This window comes from Cynara cardunculus (assembly GCF_001531365.2).
Source record: "Cynara cardunculus var. scolymus isolate 2C chromosome LG 1, CcrdV1, whole genome shotgun sequence".
Taxonomy (NCBI): domain Eukaryota; kingdom Viridiplantae; phylum Streptophyta; class Magnoliopsida; order Asterales; family Asteraceae; genus Cynara; species Cynara cardunculus.
In genome coordinates this window covers 17,579,728-17,601,875 of record NC_037528.1, presented here as the reverse complement: position 1 = coordinate 17,601,875, position 22,148 = coordinate 17,579,728, and the positions used below count along the sequence as shown (strand labels likewise).

The 22,148-nt window shown below is 33.3% G+C and overlaps 3 protein-coding genes across 5 annotated transcripts; 1 reads left to right on the top strand and 2 right to left on the bottom strand.

The window, feature by feature from the left end:
• Positions 1-4,310: 4,310 nt before the first annotated feature.
• LOC112514968 lies at positions 4,311-9,528 on the bottom strand. Of its 3 annotated transcripts, none has more exons than XM_025121625.1 (7): positions 9,427-9,528; positions 8,105-8,223; positions 6,856-6,916; positions 6,624-6,759; positions 6,166-6,493; positions 5,189-5,317; positions 4,311-5,109 (listed from the first exon to the last, which is right to left on the bottom strand). In XM_025121625.1, exons 2-7 carry the CDS (start codon positions 8,202-8,204, stop codon positions 4,673-4,675), a joined length of 1,191 nt encoding a protein of 396 aa, XP_024977393.1. In that variant the 5' UTR covers positions 8,205-8,223; positions 9,427-9,528; the 3' UTR covers positions 4,311-4,672. The 3 variants fall into 3 exon arrangements, with proteins under 3 accessions (XP_024977393.1, XP_024977400.1, XP_024977407.1); XM_025121632.1 differs by having other exon boundaries at positions 8,105-8,217; positions 9,427-9,505; XM_025121639.1 differs by lacking the exons at positions 8,105-8,223; positions 9,427-9,528 and adding an exon at positions 7,076-7,865.
• A 1,498-nt stretch (positions 9,529-11,026) lies between these two features.
• Positions 11,027-13,435, top strand: LOC112519661 (mitochondrial phosphate carrier protein 1, mitochondrial-like). The gene is made up of 6 exons (XM_025127916.1): positions 11,027-11,161; positions 12,102-12,451; positions 12,534-12,577; positions 12,689-12,903; positions 12,981-13,105; positions 13,197-13,435. The coding sequence occupies exons 1-6, from the start codon at positions 11,027-11,029 to the stop codon at positions 13,261-13,263; spliced, it is 936 nt and encodes a 311-aa protein (XP_024983684.1). The 3' UTR covers positions 13,264-13,435.
• A 930-nt stretch (positions 13,436-14,365) lies between these two features.
• On the bottom strand, positions 14,366-17,778 carry LOC112522644 (plant intracellular Ras-group-related LRR protein 4-like). The gene is made up of 4 exons (XM_025131910.1): positions 17,154-17,778; positions 16,077-16,990; positions 15,825-15,994; positions 14,366-14,930 (listed from the first exon to the last, which is right to left on the bottom strand). The coding sequence occupies exons 1-3, from the start codon at positions 17,776-17,778 to the stop codon at positions 15,860-15,862; spliced, it is 1,674 nt and encodes a 557-aa protein (XP_024987678.1). The 3' UTR covers positions 14,366-14,930; positions 15,825-15,859.
• Positions 17,779-22,148: the final 4,370 nt, after the last annotated feature.

The following is a 22,148-nucleotide window of genomic DNA, read 5'->3' as shown; positions in this document are numbered from 1 at the left end:
AGTATCAAATAAACTATTTAATAGTTTTTGTTTTTTGATGTAACTTCTTTAACTTAATTTTTTATTATAATTTAATTTRGATTTAATAACAAAGTAATTATTTACCGTTTAATAATATAATTTTTTGTAAGAATAATAATTAAGTATTTTGTTATAACTAATAATTATCATAATTATAATTTAGATTTTTTATATTTAAATGAGATGTTTATCTATCGTTAGTTACACGAATTCAAAAATGAAACTTTAATAAGTCGTACTTACGCATAATTTACTTGAGATTTTGAATTTTAAGTAATATGCATCAATAAGTAGTACTTTATGCACAAAAATAGTTTTTAAATTTTTTTATCAAATGATTTATAATATAATGTGTGTGTATGTGTGTGTATATATATATATTTGGTGTCACAAGGTAATGGTCGGATGACCATGTCGAATACGTTACGAGTCCTACGGGACCTAGGAAGCGACATAAACTGGATAATGAAGGGTGCGGTCTTGATTTACTCGAAAATAATGTGAGACCGATAGAATCAAGTGTTGAATTCTTCAATGAGGAGGATTCAGAAGTTTAAGCAAAAATTATGGTACCAAGTTTGAACCAGAAACTTGTGCAAACAGTTTTAGCAATGATCATTATGTTTCCTGTATAGGCTACGTTATCTATTGCTTTAGGAACTGGTCAAATACAGGAGTTATGCTATTTTTATGGCCGCCAGTGCGTATCTTATAGAGATCCTACTCCTTTTTTTAGGAGCTGTTATTTCTCTTCTTCTATATATTTCTCTATAACTGCATTAATGAAAGGAATCTGATTCTAATTAGAAAAAAACTGTGGTTTAGTTTTTGTCTCAAGCAGAACAATATCTTTTCTTTAAGCTTTGATTAGGACCCGATCATTCTTCTTTATAAAGAAACCGGTAATACTCAATCAACGAGGACGATGCAATTTAAAGTCGAAACAACTGATTGTGACTTATAATCTTATAAAGAAAAAATATATATATACATAAATATAAAAATGAAAATAATTTTATGAATAATATCGATATTTACAACTAACATTGATGTAGACTGATCGTTACAAGCATCTAAAATTCATAGGTATTTTTATGCTGAGACCCTTCATATGAATTGGTACCTGTATTTTTCTTTTTTGTAAAGATCAGTACAATATTATTTGTGGATACCCACCGATCTACCTATGCATAACTATGCTTATTTTAGATTAAATACAAGTGTTCTTCTTTTCTAGACAATTCGTTTTCAAATATGTATACTCATTTGTAGTCACAAGTTATTCGTAGTTTGACTTCAGTAATCAACATCAAATTCTTAAAATATCTTAAAAATATCTCACAAGTTTAAAGAAATGGAAGTGCAACTTAGGTTAAAAGTTTGTAATGATTCAAAAGATGATAACTTAACCATCTTTAACTTCATGTGCAAAATCCCATTACAAGATTTTATTTCCAACAAATCACAAATCCATGGACCCACTTTGCAATACAAAAAAGTGAACATATTCTCAAATATATTGCATTGCATTGCATACTACAAGCTTTTGAAATTTGAGCCTTCAATCCTAAACTTTAGATTCTTATATTTCCTTAAACTTGTCTGCATTTATGGGTTTTTTTTATTAACCTAAATATCCAACCCGTGATGTGAGTCGACTAATCTCAGGATGACCATCCGTTTCGCTGGTAACCCGAAGTCACCGTATTTGAATCTCTATGGCCACAACGGGAATTTTTAGTTCTCATTGGATTCGAACCTAGGACCTCCAGACACTTTTGATTTTTGGAGCCACCAATCAGATATAATTATTTAAAAAATTGATATATATGTTTTTATGATTTGATTTGATTTGATTTGATATGATGGTGACCTAACAAAGTGATATACCAAATTGGTAGGCATGGTTTAACCCTTTTATTATAAAATCCAAAAGGTATTTCGTAAAATCAGATCAGATAAATTTGTATAACAAAAAAAAGAATAAGATTTCGGTATAATGAATGTTTTAATGGTCAAGTAATCTCAATTATTTGTTATATGTATTGTTTCGTGTCAACCGATAGTAAATGAAATGATGCCTTACTGTTGTTTGACTGTAGTCGTTTCACAATGATTATATAAAGTACACTAGTAATATCTTAAGAAAAGAAAAGAAAAGAAAAAACTTAATACCCTATCAACGTTATTTCAAATAAGATTTTATTCAAAAGCTACTTAAGGACCACAACGTTGCTAAATCATTTACAATCAAGAAACTGATTTATACGATACTCACTTGTCGGACTCGAACGTCACTGTATTTCCTCTTCAGCATCGCTGTTTCAATTCCCGCCTTTGAATTTGTCGATACTGTATCGTTTATCCTTTTTACTTGCTTTACTCTTAATGGGTTCTTTTCGACTGCTATTAGATTCTTAACGATATTCTTTAAACCAAACTTTTTCATGATGACATAAAACATTGGTTCACTTAACATTAGACATTACTTGCTTGTGTCCACTTGATCATACATCCATCCAAGAGCAAGTGGCATATGAAATTGACCACCATGATAGTTAATATAAAATAATATTTGATAAGGTCACAAACACATGGCACATGCTTTAATGGGTACTTTGGGGCTAAGCCTTATCTTGCCTTAAAAGGTGTAAAAACAAATAAAAGGTGTCTTACAATGGGTTTAAAAAATGGTTGGAAAGGATTAAATTTTGTAACTTTTGAAAGGAAAAATGGAGGCAAAAAGTTTGGTCCAATAAGTATTTAAAGATGCCAACACTTTACATGCAATTGCAAACAAAGTCTCATAACATGCAACATGCCAACAAAAAAGGCCCAATTTTTCTGTTATCATGCTTTTAAAAATAAAAAAAACCACTTGCTCTTGGGCACAAAGTTCCCAAAGATATTTTCAAGTTATATATTTTGGCATTTTATTTGTTTCTTTTATTAATATTAGAAGGATACTCGTGTAATGCATCGAGATATATTTATATTTCAATGTTTCGTTTTATTTTTTATCCATGTCGATGTAATACGATTTTATGTGGTTTTAAAAAAACGATAATGTTTCTATTTTTGAATAAAATATAAATTTGAAGATATCAGATAAAATTTGCGAAAAATATATTATTAGTATCAAATTAACTATTTAAAAGTTCTTGTTTGTATATTTTTTTTAATTCAATTTTTTTATTATAATTTAATTTAACGTAACGAAGTAACTTAATTTAGGTTTAATAATATATTCTTTTATAAAGATAATAATTAAGTATTATGTTAGAACTTAATAATTATCCTAATTATATTTTTATATTTTAAAATGAGATTTTTATTCTTTATTTAATTATGTTTATCTGCAGTTAGTTACACGAATTCAAACATAAAGCTTTAATAAAGTGTACTTACGCACAATATAATTGTAATCTTGAATTTTAAGTAATATGCATCAATAAACAATATTTTATGCATATTAAATGGGTTTTAAATTTTTTTGTCAAATGATTTATAATATAGTATAGATATGAAAGGTTTACAACATTTCTATCTCTTCATATCCAAATTTGGGTGGTGAAATTTGTATTGGTTATAAAGAGAGATTCGATAAATAGGGGTGGACCCACTTTGGTGCGGCTACATGTACGGATGGGTCAATGTTTCGTTCCTTCTAAAAGATTCTAGGGTCATGGAAAGTATTATCGCATTATGTGTTATTGGGTGCGGCTATATGTATTTCTTAAAACTACAATAATAAACACAAGTTGGTTTGCAGAGTCTTTCTCTTGTTCTAGGCGTGGATTCCAATTCTATTTGTATCATTTTCTTAGTTTTTAGGTTTTAATTTCAGATTTATTATGGTTCTCAAACTTTTTGGGACCAAAAGCTCAATCATAAGATGACATAGGAAAATGAATTAAATAAATATAGATTCTTTTCTTATAGTTAAATGGTGTCACCATTTAAAAAGGTTCCTTAGGTCCACTTTTATCGATAAATATTATGATTTGTCAAGAATTTTAGAATTTATAGCAATTTAAATTTGTATGCAAAGCACGTCAAGTTGGATGTTGGATTTGAAGTTTTGAATCCGTAAGATGTATTAGAAATTGAACAAAACTTAACGGATTTTCTGAATTCGAATGACTTTTAACTTAACCATATGATTTAATTCATTCGAAAGTTCTCGAGTCAGTCGGTACGCATAGTTTGCACTTTGCAATGACGATTACTTTAACCACTACATTCTATCTCATAAAAACAATTCCGGTTCAATCAGGTAACATCTACACTGACATGTAGAGAGTTCACTTTACAAGTTTTACGGTTCATATAGGCACCTCTGCTGTAACACATACCAAACCAAACTTACCCAGTAAATCCCACGAGAAGTAGAATCCGCAAAAGTTAAAATGTATACAACAATTCTTCTACCCCAAAAAGTAAAGTGACTGTTTCTGTGAAGACCCTGTTTTGCCAAGAGTAAGACTAACAAATGCAAGAAAGAAGTTTTGAAGATAAACCTCCACAATAACACAAGAATCACGAATCTTAAGCACTTACGGGGCGTTTTGCCATAAACCTTCATAACGGCAAGAAGGGAAGCAAACATACTTCACCAGCAGTTCATCCAATCTGTTCTTTTTAGCAACATTTACAGCTCTATTTCCCCTTCATCACCACTGCTGTCTCCAAACATAGAAGCCATTTTCATGGCCAGTTTTGCAGCCATTTCCCTTCTCTGGAAATCGGGCATCAACCTTAAGCTGTCGCGCATACTCCCAATCTCGGACATCAACTGTTCCATATCCTCAAGTTCATAATGCACACCACCCTCATCTTTAGTTTCATCAGGTTCATGTGCTTCAGGTATCACTTCTTCGTTATCTTGTGATTGTGATTTTGATGTTGATGGCTGCATATTTTCCCCAACTTGCCGTTCGTTCTTGACAACTGGTTCCGAACTATCTAGGGGTGTAGTGTCATTGGTTGCAGACATCCACGATGGATCTGTATCATCCCAGGGGTCTACAGATCCAGCTGATAAAATTTCATACTCCAATTCGTAGTTGGGTTCTTCATCTGATGAATCTGGAATGAGTAACAGTTAAGTGGTTTAATGAATTGGATGTAGAAATGTTGTTATAGACCACCAAGGTTGTATGCAAACCTTCTTGTTCCGGTAATGAAGGTTGACTTATAGTACGGCCAGATTTCAAGATCATTCCAGGCCACATATGAGCAGATAGAGCCCCATGAAGTCGCTCAACGCCCTGTGAATCACCATCTACTGACAAACCTGCAATGAAATTTTTTGTTATTTTCATTGTTCATAACTAAACATGCGCATACAGGAAGTAGTTAGAAAGGATATCTTCGTTAATTGGCAAGTTAAACACCCCATTTTCACAATTCACTTGTATACCACCAAACAAACATGTAATGTCTTGTATTCTGAAATCCCTTTGACTCAAACCTTAAATAAGCATCATCTAAATACATTTAAGATCCCATGCAGAATCGAGGTACCTTTTTATATTCTACTATTTTCTTAACAAAGTCTATCAATACCTCTATTTCTACTTCTCGATTGTCGGAGGCTACATATGATACTGAGAGGAAATCTATCACATGGTTCTTCAACTTGAGAAACTACCAACTGTCAGGGGTTGTTCCCACTTTCAACCTAAGGTGCTTATATATATTATCTTTACTGCTAAAACACCGTTAAATCTGCTCCTGGAAAAAAGTTAAAAGAGGGTAGAAATTAAGCTATACAGCGAAGTGAGTTCATTCATCAAATAAAGGGCAGGAGACAACAATATATAAATATTATGGTTTATGGCAGCATAAGTAGGATGTGGTTCTACTTCTAACCAAAGTAACAGGGTAATTATGACACAACCCAAATACCCTTTAAAATGTCTGAAGCAACAGCTACTTTAAAAGAGTTCACAAGAGGGAACTGGCTATAGGGCGTTGTAGCTGCATTCAGGATTCTCATCATTTTGATTCTAGTCAATCCTCTAAATATTTTAAAAACTGCTTTTACTAACTGCTCTCTGCCCTCGGTTACAAATGTAGCAGATGGCAAATAGTCAAGCCTAGATGATCAAAGTTAAAATGGAGTAATTTTCAGGATCTTACATTTGTCAAACCTAGCATTTGATGCACAAGCTTCAATATATTCAATGTTATGCTCCAAGCACCATTCCATGCAAGATTTTTTAATCTCTGATGATGGTTCCTCATCTCCCAGTAAAATACTTCCTTCTGTTTCAGAAATACCATATTCTGATGAGTCACATCCGTGATCATCCTGGGATTGGCCAAGATTGAGCAGACGTCTTCTGTATTCAACATGGGCTGAATGACCTGGAACAAGATCCACTTTGTTCCCAATGCATAACAAGATGTCAAAGTTCCGAATATCATTGCATGAGACCCATTTTTTAAGTTCGGAAAACGATGATAGCTGCATGCAATAGCTTGCTTGTTAAGGCCTCAATCAACACATCAAATTGGCATGAAGCGATAAATTTTCCATCATGTTTATGACTGGAACTTCAATATAAATTAAATGGAGAGAATGAGGCAAGGCTAACATTATTCAGGTCAAAAACCATCACTAAGGCAGCTACTCGATCAAACATTGGCACCCCTGTGATAGAAAATTCATTAAATAAATGAGCCATCCACATGGAGACGTCAGCTGTGTAATACTTTGTGTCGATTGTCCACCTGAAAGTTAACATTAACAAGAACAATTTCTTTAACAAGAAACCACAAATAAAACATAACAGCATCCACCATTTTGCTTCAAATGAATCATGTTACCCATAAGCAAGAACGTCTGAAGACGAGTCAACGTCATCTTCAAAATCTACAGAGAGCAGTCCTACAACATGCAAGTAGCTATATTGATTAGATAAGGCACTAAAAACAGAGTAAATTGTTACAAACTAATTCAAGATAAATAAGTTCCCCTAAAAGTAGCACTTTCTTTGTTGTTTAATGCAAGGCTTGACCTAAATAGGAGAAACAGAAGAAACTGTACAGTGACATTCATTCTGGTTGGGTAATCTTCTATTTTCGTTCATCACTTCCTGTATGTATCGTTTCTAGCCTCGTGAAACTATTTTTTCTACAATGCCACCTTGAGATGTTGGGACGTTTGCCTTTTGGGTGTGCACCCCTGCCCACATGTAGGCATAGTTAGGAATTATATCAAGAAACAAATTGTCAGTTCCTTCCTTCTCTCTTCTTTCTTTGTTGCATGCAATCACTATCTCAGAACTCTCTGTCTCATCATTTAACTTTCTCCCAAGTGAATGGGAAGGCAAGTCATCATTTGGGTTTTTCTTTCCTTACCAAACGTATCTAGCAAGTGCAGGTTTTCTCCTCTCAATATTGAAGATTGGATCTTCCAAATTACAATGGGGACCTTAAACTAATGAAATCTTGGGTAATATTTCTTATACTATTGGAGATTGTTTTTATGTTTGAGGGGGGAAATGATGACTGAAGTTAACCATTAAAAGGAGTGTTGTAATAGAATGACCCTGGACTCCTGGAGCTACAAGCCAAAAACATCTTAGATTTTGAATTTGAAAAGTACTATTCTAATTATCGGAATCAAGAGGGGCTCCAACTTTGGGGGAGCAGAAAGAAGAAGATCAATCAACAAGGAGTTTATTATAAAAAATGATGTCCATTTTTTATCCAGTCCAGATATTCTCACGGACCAGTTACAAAGAAAGAAATCACGCCACACCCCCCTCAAGTACAATGCATTGAGGAGATGAGTTTAGGTCTTAAGTTTCCAATCAAAAGCTGCTATTGGTGCAGATTCTAACTTGTCAAAGTTCAAGGGAATCGAAAGCTTGACCTAATTCCATCTGAAGTAAATTTAAGCTTAAAAATCTCCAATGTAACCTCGAAATAATCAGTAATTAAGCAAACAAAAAAGCAATATGAATTGAAGAAAGTGATTTGCCGTTGCAATCGGAAGATTAACATAGAAATGAACATGTAGATGTAGAACTTTTTTAATTCTATGAACATGAGGAAAAGAGTGAGGGGTTACGGGAGAGAATAGTCCGTTTGCCGACGCCTGAGGAACCGATGAGGAGTATACCAGGTCTCTTAGCCAATGAATCTCTGTCAACAACTGCACTCTCATCCATCTCTCTCAAAGATCTGCAACTAAGATTCAATATCACAAGACAAGAGTTTTGTTCAGTTCAATTGAATTACGACGACTCACCCAATTAGAATTGATCAACAAGATTCAATATCAAATTATAATAAGAGCTGAGCGGACTCCCATCCACCCGCTCACTTGATTATTCTAAAGAGAAAAAGATTTACGAATTGAACAGAGAAACAGATTGATCGCAAGAGATGAGCATATCTGATTTGTGCGGGATCGGATTCGTGAGAGCACCTGAAGAATGTGGCAGAGAGAGATGAGCATATCCGATTTGTGCGGTGTGAGAGAGATGCGTGAGAGAAGCGGGCAATCTTGGAAAAATTAGGGCGCCAAATGGTTTAGGGAGGCCCAAGATACAAAATCGCTTAGAGGTCTTCAGAACCATTGGGTAGCATTTGATACGCAGACCGGATGGGACGGGACTTGAATGGAAGGGACTAATTGTCTATCCTACCTTTGGTACGACTAGAAGGGGACCGGACTAATTGTCTGTCTTGTGTTTGGTATGATGAACAGGATTGGACAAATCTGTTAAACTGACCAGATTGGCATAAACGCGTTGTATTTCGGTTGTGATCTAATTGAAGTCTAGTGAATGTTCTTTGGTCCAATGTTTCTCTTTTGTTATTTATTTTCTCCAATTTAATTAACCAAATCTTTAAGGGGAAAGCAAATATATGAACATTTGAATGTAAACATTTCATATGTCAACGAGTACAACCAATTGATTCTGATCCATCACTACAAAACAAACAATAATCAAAACAAATAAACTAACACATTTAGAGGAATACTTAGATCAAGGATTCTGAGCAGAAACTATCTTTGTGTTCCATCTCAATATAGGCATCATATATATGTAATAATGAAATAGAAACAAAATTCACAGTAGCATATTGTTCAAACTTCAAACTAAGGAAATAAGAGAAACCATTGATTCTTTAGACTAGTTAAACCTAACCTACTGATTATTATAACCAAACCTTGAACCCGTATATTGTTTTTGTCAAAGTCGTATACTGGATAAGGGTTAGATAAGTATGGGAAGATGATGATTTTTCATCTGGAGCAGAAACCATGTTGTTGACGTAATCGATTAGTTGGTCCAGTGGATGAAAACAACAAGAAATCGAAATCAAAATCGAAGAAACTATCAACGAAATCGATTTGGAAAACCATAGTTGAAGAAATCGTACCTCTGATTGAAGTCTGGAGAGATCGAAGTGCGGATAGATCGAGATCAGAGTTGGGGAAGCACTCATACGATGTAGGCGACGATTTTAGTTTGGGCTTGGGTCTGTGAAAATGATAATATGATAATTTATTAAAGGGTTGAAAAGCATGAAATAGTAATTTATTTTTATAAATTTTTTTATTATAATATTTTATTTTTAAATTATTTTTATTGAGGTATGAGGTATCGCACTTACCCTTAGACTTTTTTTTTTTTTTTTTTGTGTGGTTTTAATCCCGTGATGTATATGACATATTATTTTGATGACTTAATTAAAATATGTCATTCATGATATTTCACATATTTATTCATCATCATTACGAAATTTATTTTTAAATTATATAATTAACATTTGTTTAAGCGAAAATATGTCATTCATGGTATTTAACACATTTAAATCCTATTAAAATACATCAATTAAGAGATGTGATGATTGATTTGGTAAGGATCGAATAAAGTTAATCGATTGAGAAATATTGTTGTTGAGGGTTTAGATAACAATAAGAAACAAATAAGAGGTTAATTTACCTCTTATTAAATAGGATGACAATAAAACATATGTGCCTCTGAAAAATTGAAAAAAACAAACTTTATTCTTTTATATTGGACAGGATTCAAAAACACTCATCCGATGTTGATATTGTGTTTGTGAATGATTTGCTGTCAAAATCTATTTCCAACCCTTGGCTACGTGAAGAATTTGTACCGTACATCGTATAGCGATCTTGTCTGACCTTAAAAGAGTACCTTAGAGTGGATCATGGTTTCGAGATGGGCTCGATAAAAGTAGAGTAGTTAAGTTTGGATAGACCACTCTAAATATTGATTTTTATACCATCTAAGTCAAATTCTATATTTTTCGTATCATTGTTGTTTGAGTTTGAGCATTTGGTGGAAAACCGTAAACTTGTGTCAAACAATCTTCTTCTAAGGTTGTGTTGTACTATCATGGTACGTTAATTTTCGGATTTGTTTTATACGGTTAATAATAGGAGAATTGTTTTGTTTGAAGCTTTAAGGATCGTATTTCTATTGACACCCTCTTACATACGTATGTCTTTTAATACATGCATCGTAAAAAAATTTAAAATCATCATAGACTATAATTTGAGTTAGTAAATATAGCACAAGTTATTAAAGGAAGCAAAATAAATGGAAATCTGTGGATATATTACAAGGTTTTCCCTATTTATATAATATAATATATATTTGTGGATTTGTATTTGAACTTGGTTATGATTCATGTTAACAGAAACACATTTGGTAATTTTAAAATTTTATTAATAAATAAAATAATTGTTATTTGGCCATTTTCCATTTTCCATTTTCTTAAAAGATTTTTGAATGTTATAGTAAAAGGAGAAATTAATGGCATTTGTGCGCCTAACCTAAATTAGCGAGGGAGGGAGGTGGTGGCATGGCATTCAGCCGTAGACCCCTCCTCCTCCCCAAGATTCTGGGGGGTTTAAAGAGAAAAGCAAATTCCTACGCCATTTTTCTCTTTTTCTGATCGTAAGAAGATGCTTATTTTGGGATAGAATTAGAAACTTACAGACATCAGCATGCTCCAAGAAACGAAGCTGTGTGAAGAATTTTCAGCCAAATATTATGGGATCTGCGCCCTTGGAGGAATGGTCAGTGCCGGAGCTACGCATGTCGCTATTACTCCTCTTGATGTCCTCAAAGTTAATATGCAGGTCATAACCATATCTTCTTTCTTACTCTTGAATACAAATTAAAACAGTTTTGAGTTTTCATGTCTGTCAAATCCAATTCTTGATATCAAGTAGATGGAGTGTTATGTTCATATATAACCATCAGCACAACTGAGTCTCTACATAGATCTGCACCTCTTGGCTCTCAAGCTGTCCTCTAAATCATCACCACATCAAAAAATCCATCATATTCGCATTTACACCATCCCTATGGAGAATCAGGAGGAACCCCTAAATCTACCAAACGTTTGATGACATTATACTCCCACATGTTAAAATAAAGACAAACAATTAGTAAAAATGAACCAAAGGGTCTTTGGTCTAGCGGAACGTGAGTCTTTGGCTTCCAAGGAGGTCAAAGTGTGAGTTTATTCGTTATATTTACCATATATAAAAATTATATACTTCAAAAAAAAAAAACAATCAGTAAAAATGACTAGTCTTGGTCTTCAGTTGGACAAAATTTCATATAATTTTGAGCTCCAAAGTATGGCCTTTAGCATTAAGGGTGCATTTGGTACTTAGACAAGACTGGCTGGACGAGAGTGAGGTCGGCAGGTGAAAGAATTTACCGATCTTGTCACATCTTCCTAATTTTTGTATCACCTATTTTCTTGGGACAAACAAATCAGTTATGTCTTGTCCCCGTAGAGATGTTGCACCAAACTTGAGACAACAAATTTCTTTTATGTCATGTCTCGTCCTGTCCCGCTTACCAAACACACCTTAAAGAGTGAACATCTTTTGTGCAACAGACTAAGATGGCATAGAGGGTTATCTACTACAACTGTGTTGTGAACTTGTGATCCTAGATTAACTGGCATCTGGTTTTAGTATGTATTCATGCTTTTACTTTTACTACCTATAACCATTGAATCTTGATTGTCACCTGGCATATAATGAATAATATTTGGGAATATAGGTGAATCCAGTCAAGTATAATAGCATTTCTACCAGCTTTACCACTCTACTGAGAGAGGATGGGGTTTCGGCTTTCAGGAGAGGCTGGACCGGCAAATTCTTTGGATATGGTGTTCAAGGCGCTTGCAGATTCGGCCTTTATGAATACTTCAAGAAACTTTACTCCAACATTCTAAAAGACCAAAACAAGACTACAATATTTTTCTTCAGCAGTGCATCTGCTGAAGTGATTGCTAATGTGGCTCTTTGTCCTTTTGAGGCCATCAAGGTTCGTGTTCAAGCTCAACCCCAGTTCGCAAAGGGTCTAGCCGATGGCTTCCCAAAGCTATATGCATCAGAAGGTCTTCATGGGTACAAATTTTAAGTTCCCCTCTTAATTTCTAAACTATGGGTGCTCTAATCTGAAGTAAGATCGTAACCATTCTTTTTGCAGCTTATACAAAGGGCTCATTCCACTTTGGGGTCGTAACTTACCATGTAATTAAATGACTATATTGACAGATGCTATGATAAGAGTTGTTAAAAATGACTCAAAGATTATCTTGTATGCCCAAGTTTTGATGTCATTTTTTCGAATCTCGTGGGCAGTCTCTATGATCATGTTTTCAACTTTTGAGCATTCGGTGGATTTTCTGTATCGTAAAGCTATTCAAAGAAAAAAGGAAGATTGTTCGATCACACAACAACTTGGCGTTACATGTTTAGCTGGATACGCTGCTGGATCTGTTGGGAGCATCATTTCGAACCCTGCAGACAATATCGTTGCTTCTCTCAATAACAAAAAGGCTGGTAGTCTGAAGCTGGTAAATCCTTTTTCTTTGATTTCTTTGATTCTTTTCTTATAGTATCGTAAGTTAGTTGTTACTGGAACTGTAAGCAGGTTGTGAAGAAAATTGGATTGCGGAATCTATTTACGAGAAGTCTTCCTATCAGGATCATGCTCGTGGGGCCTGTTGTGACTTTACAATGGCTATTCTATGACACCATCAAGGTGTTAAGTGGCCTGTAAGTGCAAACTTACCTACAACATTCAACATGAAATTGCTTTGTGATTAGATTACAAACTAACTCGATTTTGAAATGTAAATTCTTGCAGACCGACAAGTGGGCACATTTGCTCTGAAGTAGAAGATACTGGGGACAAGATTCAAGTAAACACTTGAGTTCATGTTCACAAACAGAACATGTTACAGGTTATTTCTGCAAAACCCATCCTACTAATGGAGTCCAAGAACCATTCGCTTTTCTCAGTTTTCAAGTCCTAGGGGAACATGTTTTGCCTCAGTTTTATGCTTCATTCCTTGAGGATATATCAAGCAGCTAGTTTATAATCATGCCATGGCTTCTCGAAAGCAGTTGATTATTCGATACTGTAGTGTAATAATGACAGAATACCCCCACCCCTCCCCCCCTTGGCCAATGTCTGTAGCATTCAAGAGATTTTGGTTTTTTGCAGTTGGTGATTATACTACAGCGTGCGAGTTTGGTTAATTATGAGAAACTAAGCCATGAATAGTTTGTGCATCTTTGCAGAGTACAAAAGACCGAATCTCGAACAGCAAATAAGCGTCTCTTTCTTGCCAAATTAAAACAGTCACTTGTGGGCTCCATTTTCTTCAGGAGTGAATTAGATTTTTACCATGGTATTTGTCATTTTCTTGTAAAACAACCATTGTACTTGTGTAAATGCAAAAAAGAGCATGAAATTTTGTATTTCCTTGTGATTTTACCCAAAAGCTAACCAAGATTATTTCTTTTTAACTTTAACATTTGCAATTTGCACACTTATTATGATAGTGATCGAGCTAACTTATTATTTTCCAAAAATCAAGTTTTAGCAATGAAATAAACATAGCCCCACTTCAATGTCATATTACGAGTAGAGTACATGTTCTTGATTGAAAACAAATGTTGGTTACCAACACTGTTCAACGAACTTTAGGTATGCGTGACCTATGTGTAAGTTCGTTTGCCTAATACTTCTACCTGCAGTTAACTTTTTTAACCATCGAAATCCTACACCAGTCCAAAAGCACATGTATACAAGGTTGGTTCATTAAACACTGGAGTCTTTTGATGGTAACAGCAACCAAACAAGTTTGTTGACTTGCAATATATACTTCTTGTGATGAAGTTTTCATAGACATGGGCCAACCCCCTTAGTGACCAACACATGGGTTTGCATCCCACAACCCAACAAAACTTGGAGTAACAAATTTCCTATGTCCCCTAACAGATTTTCTTCCATTTTAGACGTATAAATCAACCCTGTTTTCATATTTAACATAAACCAAATAGGATTACACCAACATTCGTCTACATATTTCATCGTTTTACACTATCCATTATATTTTTATTGCTCGTTGTTAGGTTGTAACTAATAAACTACCTGTAGAATTTAGTAACATACACTTCAAGCTATGCAAAAGCCAAAAAGAAATAACACCAGGCCTCCTGTAATTATTTCCTTCTTTCCCCAGTAAATTGAACGAGTACAACAACAAAGGAACGTGTTACGTTCAAATAAATACGTTGTTACAGATTTATACAACAAATAAATGAAATAAATAGAGGGAGTATACGATCAGCAAGTCACTGCAGAAATCCAACAACGATCACTTTGTGTTGGTCGTTGAAGATTGATGCAGTGACTCGTTGATCGTTTGATGTCTTTCTTCACAATAACTAATGAACAAGATATTATACAGTAATAAAATATCTGTAAAGGGAATGAGAAGAAGCATACTTGAAGAATCAATTTGAGGAATTTGTTTAGATCCATCAATAAACTTAAGTTTGTTCCAGCCAGCCAAGGACAGCTCAGTATCTCCTGAATTTAGATAAAAGCAACAGCATGTGAGAATCCCTCTGTAGTACTTCCAAAATAGTTATTTATAGTACAGACTAATATTATTTTCCACAATCCCACATGTTCACAACCTTCCTTCCCCTTCCCTGCCTCTTATCTTTTGCAGTACCATAATAACTTCAACAATTTTTTAACAACATTTTTCTGACAAGGATTTGATTCAGAATTACCTTTTTACCCTTTACTAATATTGAGGGGATCTTAAATATTTTGAGAAAACAAGAATCACCTGTTATAGTATTCATAATGAATCATTTTGAATAATAGTGAATATTATTCGGCATGAATATTTATCATGTTATTTATGAATACTACACAAAAGTATGTGGTTCTGGATTCTCAAAATATTTAAGATTCCTAAACAAACTTGTCCTGGTAACTGTTACAAAACATTAATAATATTGATAAAAATGTCAATGTTCTTTTAGGCTTTTTTATTTATTTTAAATTACATAATCAAACAAAAAGCTCTATCAATCATATATCTAGTCTGAGCTTCAAATTACATCATTTATAATAAAGTATATCATTCATAAAATGGAGGCAACTCATATGATCCTCGAAAATCAAAATGTTGACTATGACTAAGGTATGGACTACGGAGGAACTTGTGATCAGCAACATTTAAACAAGTTCAGCATCTATACAAGTATATCGCCTAGTGCCTAGGAAAGCAAGTTTTCTTAAGACTCTTAAACCACAACTAAAAAGATGAAATTTTTGTTGCATTCCATTAATGCATCTTTGATTCACAAGAACATTACTCAAGTATGGTTTTTAAACTTGAGAATTCTAGATTATTGCCAAGAACAAGAATTATAGGATGAATCATGAGAATTGGATGGATGGACTTACATGAACATTAGTTTAATCTGGTGCAAATGAGGGGTTCAGGTTGTCAAAGTGATTCTCTTGCGTTTATGAGACATTGAAAAGAAGATCTGAGTCCAAGATTTCTTCTGTTTGACTGGTTGAACCTTCACATCCTTATTCTGATGGAGTTCATCCATATACAGAACAACAGCCTGAAAACAATAAAGCATATAAATTAGCCAGGAATATAAAGCAAACATTTGATCATACAAAATAATGAAAATGGGAGTTCACCTGAGCGCCTTTGTGGAATACATCTTGCGGTGGTACTTCAATAGGGTTCCCTTCAGTTTTCAAGACCCGTAACTTTGATAGCATCCTAAAAGAGTCTGGAAGGACTCTTATTTGGTTGTTGCTCATATCCAAATCTTCCAAATTCTCAAGGTTCCCAATGGACCTTGGCAGGGATCTTAGGTCAGCAAAGTTGTTGCTGATGTTGATTTTTACGATGGTAGTAGCAAAACATAAGCTCTCAGGCACTGCTTCGAGTTCATTGAAACTTACATCAAGCTCCTTTAAACTTGTAAGGGATGACATGGTGGTTGGCAACCTGCCAATGTTATTGTATCGAACAGAGAGGGTTTCCAAGGACTCGAGTTTTCCTACCGCTTCTGGTAGCGCTTTAAGCTTGTTGTAGTCCGCAAGAAGCTCTTTGAGTGATAAACAGCGGCCAATAATATGTGGGATTTCTTCAATATTGTTGGTCTCAATGTTCAGTTTTTGTAGATTGACAAGTGAACCGACTGACTCAGGTAGCACTGAGAGGTTGTTTGAGCTTAAATCAAGCTCTTGAAGACAAATCAATCTACTGATGGTATCAGGAAGAGATGTCAACTGGTTTCCCCTTAGATCAAGATGAACCAAACTGAGAAGATCCCCAAAAGATTCTGGGAGTTCAACAATTTTGTTAGAATGCAAATCTATTTTTGTCAAGGATGAAAGGCCTGAGATGGAAGATGGTAATGCAACAAGCCGATTTTCTGATAGATCCAATGTGATCAAACTGGATAACTTCCCTATTGAATCCGGAAGCCATTCAATTCGATCCATCAATTTATTCCGAAGATTTAGATCTTTAGTTCCTTTCTTCGAAGATACTTCAATCAGACTAGCAAGCTTCATAAGATTCAATTGTGCATCAGCTTGGCCTACAAAATGAAAAACCATCATTTCAGTCAAACTTCAATTGCCACTTACCAGAAAAGAAAGTCATCATCATTAAAGAAAGCTAAAATCTGGCAAAGTGCTACAAAAGTAAGATCATAATAATCTATAAAACAGGGTCATATAAGAAACCAGATCAAAACTCACCGGAAGTAGTAGCAGGTTTTAGAGTGGAATCCACAATCTGGGGCCTTAAAACATCACTTGATCGATGGCCTGCTCTTATCCCATCGCCATTGAATATTGATTTAGATTTGCTCACATAGCTATCATCTCTAGTGAACAACTCAGAAGTTTTGACAGGCTCAATGTCATTGTATAAACTAGAAATTGGTTTTGGTGAAGCGTAACTAAAATTTGAAGTGGAGAAGGAAGACAAAGGAGTGGTCGAAGTTGATGCAATTGATTGGGTAGTATTATCCTTAGAGGACGGACCACAACAACTGGAAGCTCTCTGAATCATATTGTCGAACAACCGGTGGCAGTTTTCAAGATCCAGCAGTTTAATCGCTTCCCTCTTCTGTTCTTCACTCTGGAAACGGACTAAACTCTTCTGCATCTCTACCAACACAGCAAATAATTGTTCAGGAACATCTTTTCGCTTCTTTTGCTTAGATAAAGCTTCGACCCTCGCTTGTTCTTCGTTTTCCAAGTTTCGGATTAGTATGCTGGCACCTTCAACATCATCAATTCCAGGTCGTGGAGGAAGCGACCTATGAATTCTCATTATCTCTTCCAACACTTCATCTACTGATTTAGCAGCCGATTCCATTTCTTCAACAGAACCTGACATTGAAATTTATCAGAATACACGATCCACTGGAAAATGGAGAAATTTTTTTTACTACTATGATCCAAAAGTAACGATATCTAATATCAATTTCCTCACCAGAACTTACAACGAATCAAAAAGCAATTACACAAGATCAACAAAATGTAGCAAATTCGAACGTAGAAGTTCACAGAAAAGCTCTTAAAATTGGTTTTTTCATCTAGAATCAAACTGAAATGAGCGTCGACAAGCTTCTAGAACCATCGGCGTTGACAAATCCCCATTTTAGCTTCTACTAAACAAACACATTATAATGGAATCTGATTAACTCTGAAGAAATAGTGACGGAGAAGAAGATTATGTGAAAAGAAAATCAAAGAGCGCCGCCCACAGATCGTGAATATTTTATAGTAAATTTGAATCTAAAAGGAAAAGCATCAAGAGTAATGGAGTTGAATTGACCTTGGAATCTTCTTCCCTTGAATAGGAACAGGATCACCAAATAAAGAATGAAAACGAATTTAGTTAAATTCGTCGAATGGAGGGGCGGCGGGGCGGCTGCTGCTGCGTGTTAAGGTGTTTCTGTGTGAGAGAGACAGAGACAACTAACAGCCTCCTCCGGTTATTACTTTGATTTTGCCCGCGGTTGAAACCAATTATTGATTTGATAATTTTTATAAAAAATAAACTATATAATAATATAAAATTACTCCAAAAAACATCTATATAAAACATTTTTTGGATAATAATTGATTTTTTTTGGCTAACTTACACATATCGACTAATTCTTTGGATGATCACAACACGCATTATGGATTAATCGGGGTGTATCCGAAGTTATCATAGCTCAAAATATATATTGGTTGTCGTTAAGAACTTGTATCCTTAAAGTCTCAAATAAATACCAAATTACATTATTTTTTAATGGAAAAAGAGATAATATTTTTGTTGAAATTTATGATGTAAAAAGAGGAAGAAGAAAAAAAGGGAAGACCTCGTGTACTTTCGGAAACGGCCCTTTGAATGACAAAATTGGTCTTGAGATCCGTACCCGTTCCACATATATAACAAACATTTTTGGAAAACAACATGATCATGTGATGCAGTAAATGCTAAAATAATTGATTTTAGGATTCAAAATGTGTTACGGGTTTTTGGGTTTGTTATATAAATACACACCCTTGGTGTTATAGCGTAGAACCGTCCCGAAATTGATAGAAAAGCATTGACAAAGATTACTTTGATAGCTGTACGGAGTTTTAGAGTGATTTTTTGATCCCTTTTGGTTTTTTGTTTCTCCTTGGTTAATCAAGATCTTCTATTTGGTTGCGGACGTACAATATCCTTTCAGTGGTTGAATCACGTTATATTCATGAGTTATTTACTAATGTTTTGATTTCATTGTTTGTTGATTACATATTACGTTAGTCATTTCGTTTTTCCGATTTAAGTATAAGTTTGTTTAGCATTGCTTGTTGGAATAAGTCGCATATTTATCCCAATTTGTTTAGCATTGCTTGTTGTCATTGCTTAAAGTTTGTAACTTTATCGTTTGATAATGGTGTGAACTAAGCCCAAAATGGGAAGGACGTCTAGCCCTTCACTTACGAAAGTCAATATCACACTTTCTCGACCATAAGAAAAAGTGGTTGTTTTGACTTCGTATTTGACTATTAGAATTCATAGACGCTTGTCCTAATGACACGTGTTTGTCCTTGCAAGACACATTTTGTCATGTCATCATAAAACTTACACTTTTACATTAACGCTCCAAATGATCGGCCACCCGTAGACCCTTTGACCCCAAAATTCATTGTCTCATTTTCTTGACGGGTTGTTCAAGTTTCAACGATTTGTTGTTTACTTGTTATTGTACAAAAAATAAATTATCTAATACTCTTCAGCATTTTAAGAAATTAGCTTGTAAATATGACTACGATAAAATTGTTTTAAATATAAATACAAGTAAACTCAAAAACCAACATTTGTATCAATAATTTCGATCTCTCCTGTTAATATCTCTGTTTTTCCATTCACTAAAAATTTATTATGTTTGTAACTTTTTATTATATTTTTACCGGTAGAAAACTTTGAAAATAAATATTTAGAGACAAGAATAGTATTTTAATACTATAATCAATATCTGAATTCTTTAAAATAAAAAAATTGTTAAAGATGAATTTATTTTTTTTATAATATTTTAATTTTTAATTTTTAATTAGAAGAAATTTTGGAAAATCTATGGAGATATTTATTATAAGGCAACTTGCATTAAAAAAAATAACGTATTTTAATTTGATTCATATTTTGGGTAAAGTACTTTCAAAGCTTCCATTTTGGTACTTAAAATGTAAAGTTTTAAACATTTAATTACTTGGGTAACCGGTTGAAGACTAATTTTAGATTAAAAAAAGATTAATTTTAGATTAGAAAAAGACTAATTTTAGATTAAAAAAATTTATGTCTCTAATCACGTCAGCAAATAATACTGAATTGGATACCACATCATTCATCACATGATCATAATAACCGATTAATGATTCAACCGGTCACAGAAGCATTTAAATGTTTAAAACTTTACATCTTAAATATCAAAATTAAAATTTTAAAAACACGTTATCTAAAATAGAATTCAAAGTTAAATTATATTATTTTTTCATGTAATTTATCTTTTATTATATTTATATATTATAATAAAAATAATGAATAAAAAAAGGTAGATAAAAGAAATAAGGGAGATGTCCCACGTTGCGCTGTATTACACGTGGTGTGCTGGACCTGATCTTACCATCACATCCATGATCCACCCGCCTGCCCCACAATAACCGATCACCTTTCCCCATCCTTAATTGCTCCTGTTCCATCCCATTTTTTTATTTCGTTTTTTTATTTTATTTTTCCAATCAAATATAACATTTTTTTATTAACCTGTATATCCAATTTGTTATACGAACCGACTAATTTTAATGCGATCATTTGTTTTACAGATAGTCCGGAGTCGCCGCATTTGAAAACTTTAACAAATTGATATACATGAAAGTGATTAAATATATGTAAAAGTTACTTAAAAGTGAAAATAAATTTAAATACAACAGTGGATGAATATAGTTGAAACTAATTGAAAGTATATTAATGTAACTGAAAATATATTATGGTAGTTGAAGATATTTGAAGTTAATAGATGAATATAATTGAAAATACTGAAAGTAGTTAAAAAACTAAGTTAAATTAAAAGGTCAACTTATCTAAAAGTTCATAAATATTCTTACCATAACACTTATTTTCACACAATCTCTCATCTTAATATGATAGTTATTAATTTTTGTTTTTTTATAACTGTGGATGTTTTTTGTACATATCGCAATTAATCATGTAAAGTAATAAAAAATACAGATAGGAAAATCTTTATTTGCTACTTGAATTGACCCTCAAGGTTAATTTATCGAATAATTAGGTAAAAATACTACGATGCCCTAACTTTTTTTGAGTTCTCAAAACTTAGTAGGTAGGGGGTGTTTGTGATTGCTTATTTGAAACAACTTATATTTTTTTTACAAAATCACTTATCAACTTATTATAAGTCAGAAGGGTTTAACTTCTTCAAAAACTCGTTATTACTGGTTTGACACCTGTATAAGTTGTTTATCTAAACACTCAAAAGTGTTTATTATCGGTGACACACCAGAATAAGTCAATAAGTTATTTTTATAAGTAATACCAAACACCCCCGTACAAAATTACTACATGACAATTATAAAATTAGAGGTTGCTTACTAAATACTTATGGTATCTTATTGGGTAACTAGACACTTTACATTTATTACTTCTTATTGGTAAAGACGATTATCCGATCAGAGATGATGGTTTTAGTGACAATCTTATTGTGTCATTTTATTGACAAATAATTTTATCCGATAAGTGAGGGCTTGGTTGACGATTATCGATAAAAAATAATCTAAAATAACAAGTTGTTAAAAATTATTTTACACTAATGGACAAAAACCGATGTTACAACAAAAAAAACCAAAAAATTCGTAACATTTTAATGTAATATATATATATATATATATATTTATAATATATCTATACTATATTATAAAGCATTTGGCTAAAACTCTTAAAAACTCTTAAACTCTTAAAAACTCTTAAACTCGTTCATCCCTATCTGATTTCATCACATATCTGAATTCGTGTAACTAACTGCAGATAAACACAATCAAATACAGGATAAACATCTTAGTTTAAATATAAAAAATCTAAAATATAATTAGGATAATCATTGAGTTCTAACAGAATGTTTAATTATTATCTTTATAAAATGTTATATTATTAAACCAAAAATAAATTATTTCATTATTAAACTTAAATTA